Source organism: Colossoma macropomum, unplaced genomic scaffold (genome assembly GCF_904425465.1).
Source record: "Colossoma macropomum unplaced genomic scaffold, Colossoma_macropomum, whole genome shotgun sequence".
Lineage (NCBI taxonomy): Eukaryota > Metazoa > Chordata > Actinopteri > Characiformes > Serrasalmidae > Colossoma > Colossoma macropomum.
In genome coordinates, this window is record NW_023494785.1 from 39,197,648 (window position 1) to 39,203,740 (window position 6,093).

At 40.5% G+C, this 6,093-nt stretch overlaps 1 protein-coding gene across 13 annotated transcripts in view; it reads left to right on the plus strand.

The window, feature by feature from the left end:
* si:dkey-92i15.4 overlaps positions 1-746 on the plus strand; it is a 28,118-nt gene extending 27,372 nt beyond the window's left edge. For all 13 annotated transcript variants that reach the window (XM_036594052.1, XM_036594028.1, XM_036594067.1 and 10 more), the window contains one exon: positions 321-746. In XM_036594052.1, coding sequence (XP_036449945.1) covers positions 321-478 — 158 coding nt within the window. In that variant the 3' untranslated portion in view covers positions 479-746. The remainder of the gene's footprint in view (positions 1-320) is intronic.
* The last annotated feature ends 5,347 nt before the right edge of the window (positions 747-6,093 follow it).

Here is a 6,093-nt window from a genome sequence, read left to right on the forward strand (position 1 = left end):
TAGTACTTTTACTTTTGATACTTAAGTACATTTGAAGGCAAATACTTTTGTACTTTTACTCAATATATAATATTGTACCTTGGGTATCTCTACTTTAACTCAAGTACATGGTTGGTGTACTTTGTCCACCACTGGCCCTGAAGTAGTAGACTACACAACCTCACAGAGTGGGGCGGCCGAATGCTCAAACACATAAAAATGGCCTATCCTCTGCTGCATCACTCACTACAAAATTCCAAACTGCCTTTGGAATCAAAAGGAATTCCTCTTTAACAAGAAGACACCGTTACAATTTAAACCCCCTCCTGTTTTGTCCTCAGGTGGACCTGTTGGAAAGCTGTGTCCAGGAGATGAGCTGCTGGAGATTGAGGGTCAGAGTTTGGGAGGTTTAAGACGCCTGGAAGCATGGAACCTGATAAAGAAACTGCCCCCTGGCCCTGTGGAGGTGTTACTGCACCGTCCTCACCTGCCTCACTGAGGGCTAGGTCTGGGGAGGTTTGAAGATGTCATCATTGATGATCAACGGTCTTGACCAACAATGTTGTTTTTGCAGTGTTATTTATTTTTTACTTTTGTGTGTATGTTCAACAGTATGATAGAAGCCATCCACAAGCCAGACTCAGATTCATCCATCCAAAAAGTGCAAAAAACACCAAGCCCAAATTTGAGTTCCACTTATTTTTCTACATTTCTGCATAATTAAATGGTTAAGATGTAAACAAAGTCATTCAGAACAATTTAGTGTTCCAGAGCAGGGGTGCACAACTACAAAGTTTGGTGATTTACCTGCTCAAACACACCTGATTACACTCCTCTGTTAATAGCCAGATTTATTGAGTGTGTTTCGGGGGTGGGGGGAACTACCAAACGGTCCTAGACACTGGCCCTCCAGGATCAGAGTTTAGAACGCTGTTTTAGGGAAACTTACCAACTCAGAATTGTTCACAGTGGTGATAGGAACCAGATGACTGAAGATTTGAATGCCTCCAAAAGCTGCCTGATGCCTAAAACTTGGTTTACGATAGTTTTGAGATAAGATTTTGGGCTAAAACGTATTTTTAAAAACACATTCATGGCAGAGAGGTACATGCAAGGCACTATAGTCCCATAAGAAAACGTATTTTATCAGATTTTTCACATCATCAACATTACATATATAAACTCAGAAGACTCGTGTAGGTTCACTGGTGGTTTTGGATAGTTAATAAAATGGCTATATTGGTGAACTTTGGCTATTATCACCACCACTGTGTAGAAAGAGATATGGTAATGTATTTAAGCTCAACTTTGACAGTCAGAAGGCACTGCAAGAGCTTATTTAACGCCACCATGTGGTTAAATTATAGAATGCACATTTTAAAAAAGTTTATATTTAGGCCAACAGACTGTCGATTATTTTTTATTTTTTAATATTACGGTCTATTGGGATATTTAAATAATACTGTCTATAATACTGTCTATTAATAATACTGTCTATTGGGATATATAAACATATCCCAATAGACCTCATTGCCCAGCTTCACTGAGGGCCACCAGCCTGTTCACTTATGGAGCCATAGCACTGTGCTATCAGATAACAATGGAGCAGCGTTAACTTCCCACTTTAACTGACATGCAATGACCTTGTTTCAGAATTATGCATCGGTACTCTGGCATATCCACTCCTATGTATAAAACAGAATGCACTATGTTTTGCCTTTTTATATAATGATAGATAGTAATAATGAATTGCTGTACAGAATAGTTTTCAGGGAAATCAAAAGCACTGGAAGTCTAAAATAAGAGGAAGCTTCAAATATGGTCTCTGTGGAGATCCATTATTTCATCAATTGTATGTTCACACAAATACATATTTTTTCATCATTTAAGCAAATGCTTCTTTTAATATATTGTACAGTATGGATCCTTTACTAAGTATAGATCCGTCCTATTTTACAGGGTAGTCTGCTTATATTTTACACTCTGTATATTAAACTTTCCTATTAAATCAAACTGGCAACCATGCTGTTCTATCAGTGTTCTATTCTGAGTCACTTTGTGTGTAAGAATAGTGTAAAAGCTTTTACTGAGCTGTTCTGAAGGATGAGTGAAAGACAGCTGTGCTTCCTCCACCGCATCTTTTCAAACCGCTGCTAACGCAACATCATTGCACGGCCGAACACACATTGAGGATGATGCTATCTGCTAATTCTGTTATGTCCGTGGTGGGGGTGGGGGGACCATCCTATCCACCCAGAGAGAGTGAAGACAATTATGCTTTCTTGGACATCCAGCTACGGATGGCTGTGGCATCGCTGGGGATCGAACTCATGACCTCCCGCTGAGAGGGAAGTTAGGCCTTGTTCAGACAGGCAGCTCAAATCCAATTTTTTTGGCATATCCGATTTGAGCAGGGCAGATTTTCTGCAGTCTAAACGACAAAAAGTTACATAAATATGACTTTTTACAATCAGATTCAAGAAATCTGATTCGAAACATTGTTCTGGATATGTGACTCAGTTTGACCCCGTTTACACCTGATCACTTCATTTGACTAGTATCTGGATTGTACCCTGATAAGATTTTAGCCACATGCATTTACGCTTCGTAGTCAAATGTGTTAGTCGGACTGACATCTGATTGCTGTGTGGGACGTAATAATGCAAATCCATTGTTAATCCAACTGATTACCAATTGTTTATCTGTTCAGCCTCTTCGTCTGCTGTTTGTTTTGCACAGTAATATCTGTCCATATTGTTATCAAGCATTTCGTTTCATCTGGCCCCCAACCATGTGTGACACTAATCATGTGCCCAGGGATGTGGGAAGAGAGTTTCGGTTCTGCTGGGAGGAGTTCTGGTGGTTGAATGTGTCTGAGTTTACACAGCTTTAACATGTGGCGCAAATGCGTCTCAGACCACCCCCTGAAGTGGTTTCAGTAATCGGGTTTGTGTTAATTGTGTCTTGGGTGCGTTTACACTTGCATGCAGCTTAAAGCTTTCAAGAACAGCCCTTTAGGTAGCCCATATTCTATTCTGTATGTTGTAGTTTACAGTGACTACTTCATTAAAAGATTTGAACTTAAAGTTTCTGAACTTCACTAAAGCCTATATCTTGTTAGCTTTCTGTTAAGAAGGTCAACATACTGTCTGTTCATGTTGTAGTGAAACACTGCTGTGAAATACAGTGCGATCGTTCTATTAGCTAGTTATTGTCATAAGGTTTGCTAAGTTTTGCCGTCACCGTATGCACACAAGCGGCCTTACTACCGCAACCAATGTGGATGTATACGCATGCGAGTGTGACTTCAGTCTGCCCATACAAATCAGATACTGTCAGTTGTAAATCTTAACAGTAGGTCTAAAAAGTCATATACAAGAAACAAATCTGATTTTGGCCCTGCCATGGACTGGCGACCTGTCCAGGGTGTAGCCTGCCTTCCGCCCAATGACAGCTGAGATAGGCTCCAGCTCCCCACTGCGACCCAGAAGGATAAGCAGTTTAGATGATGTATGTATGTATGTAAATCTGATTTTGCCTGTGTGAACAAAGCCTTAGAGTAGCTTTAACTCGCTCTATTTAAGTGTCTTAAAGTTTAACAAAAGTAGTGAGTTTAAAGTTGGGTCTATTTTGTTATGACAAAATACTTATAAAGTTTAAAGACACCTTGTCACAGATTCTACTGTACTGTAATGTAAAGATATTTCTTCATTTGGTGAGATTGTTGTTTAACATACTGGTCCAAAAACCCCAGTAGTGTCCAGCTGCAGCCCAGCAGATCTAACCCCAGGGTGGAGAAAGCCCCAACTTGAATGTTAGCCAACTCGCTAATTCACATTACTGTTAAATAGTTAAGGTGGGGGTTGGGGTAAGGTTCCTCAGCCATGTTAGCTAGCGTAAACCGCTCCTGCAAATTAAGGTTTGGGTTCTAGTTTATTACTTCTTCTACCACTTCTACTAGACTAAAGCAGTTAGCATTTGGTGTAGCTTAGCGGCTAATGCCACTGGCCTCCACACAGCAATGGAATTCCCCACACTACATCAGTAAGAGTTCTTGAGCAAGACTCCTCACGCTACAATCACATCTGTAACATTATTAAACTGTAAGCAGTTCTGGACACTGGAATCTTCCAAACTGCATAACTGTATACCATAAATAAAAGAGTTAAAGTTGGCTAGCTAACATAAGTAGCATGACTTCTCTCACAGAGCAAACGTTTACCTAATGTTAATATGAGTTACCTCACCAGCACTATAGTTTGCTAGTTTTGGCTAACTTTCCCCCAAGCTGGGTCTTCTTCTGCCAAAGCTTGCCTAATCTGGAGCAAATCCCTGATAGCAAGAGGTCAGTGGGCCACTGTTGGTCCGCTGAAGGCAAAGATGTTGGTCCACTGGCGTATTGTTCAGCGTTTTCCAGGTGGCCCTCTGGTATTTAAGCAGAGTAATAAACCAAATTCCAATTATCTTCACTCAATTTCCACTCACAGTCCAATTTAATTATTTTTCTGTCCTTCCTTCCTTTAACTATAATACATCATTTTAATCTAGCACATTGTCAGCAACAACATTTTCTATAAAATCATTTTATATTCGGCCTAGTTATCATTATTTTTTTCTCCCAGTTGTTTGTAACATTTGTCTTAGTTTTTTTTTTTATAAAATAAAAGTCTGTTTGAGGAGATTAAAAACTAGTTAGAGCTTGTATACAGGACAGTAATCTGGGTGGTCCGAGTGTGGACCAGCAGTAGCAAACAGTCAGTGGGATGCCGACCTTATCAAGCCAGGGGACCGATATATGCTTGCTATCTGGGATCAGCTAGCTAACAAAGGAAAGGTCATTTTATCCAACATAACAAGCATACCTTCTCTGAAAGAGCAAACTTTTACCCACTGTCAATGAGTTACCCCACACTATAGTTTGCTTGGTAACTTCAAGCTTGCTAGCCAGTTGGCTAACTTTCCCCCCACACTGAGTTTCCTTCTGCAAAAGTTGAGGCCTTGCCCAACCTGGAGCACAACATTTGGAAATCCCAACTGCCCTTGAAAATAAAAGACATAAAGTTGGCTAGCTAACAGAGAAAAGGTCATTTTATCCAATATAATGATTTCTCTGAAAGAACAAACCTTTACCTCACATTAATGAGTTACCTCACCAACACTATAGTTTGCTAGGTAACTTGGAGCTTGCTAGCCAGCTAGCTAACTTTCCCCCAAGCTGGGGCTTCTTCCGCCACAGGTGAGGCTTAGCCCAATCTGGAGCACAACATTTGAAAACCCCTGCTGCCCTTTAAAATAAAAGAGATAAAGTTGTTTAGCTAACAGAGAAAAGGTCATTTTATCCAACATAACTGGTATGCTTTCTCTGAAAGAACAAACTGTTACCTAACATTAATAAGAGTTACCTCACCAACACTACCCAGATAGCAGACAGTTTTGGGCCGATTCTGGCTTTCCTATGTGAGTGTTGGCTAACTACCGGGTAGATGTTAGGCATGTGGGCCAGAATAGGGCCAGATCCTGGACAGCTTCATACCATTTTGCCTCGTGTCTACATTCGTGGGACAATTCTGGCGTGAATATTGTGGGCCAACGATGTAGTTGGGTCAGATTGGGACCAGATTTGGGCCATATCCAATAGTTCTACTCACGTTACAGTGTGTAGGCCAGATTTGGGCTGAGGACCCAGCCATATACTGGGCCAGAACAAACCAAGGATGTGGCCCACAAGTGAGCCAGACAAATTTTGCTAACTGGGTATAGTTATAGTATAGTATAGTAGCCAGTTGGCTAATTTCACCCTAAACTGAGTCTTCTTCTGGTGGAGCTGAGGCCTTGGCCAACCTGGAGCACAACATTTGAAAACCCCAGCTGCCCCTTTGCATTGCGTGAACATTTCATGATGAATGGGCCAACAGAAGTGGTCCAAAATAAATCTGAATAAAATCATGTTAATTAAAATCACATTACTTTACACACATTACAAGTGAGCATACACACTGCAAAGGTTTGGCATCTATGACTTTAATAAAATTTTAAAAACTGTGCAGATAAATGAATCTATGAAATCATTCTATTATGATGCTACTACTCTACCACTTTACAGATTTCAGCTAA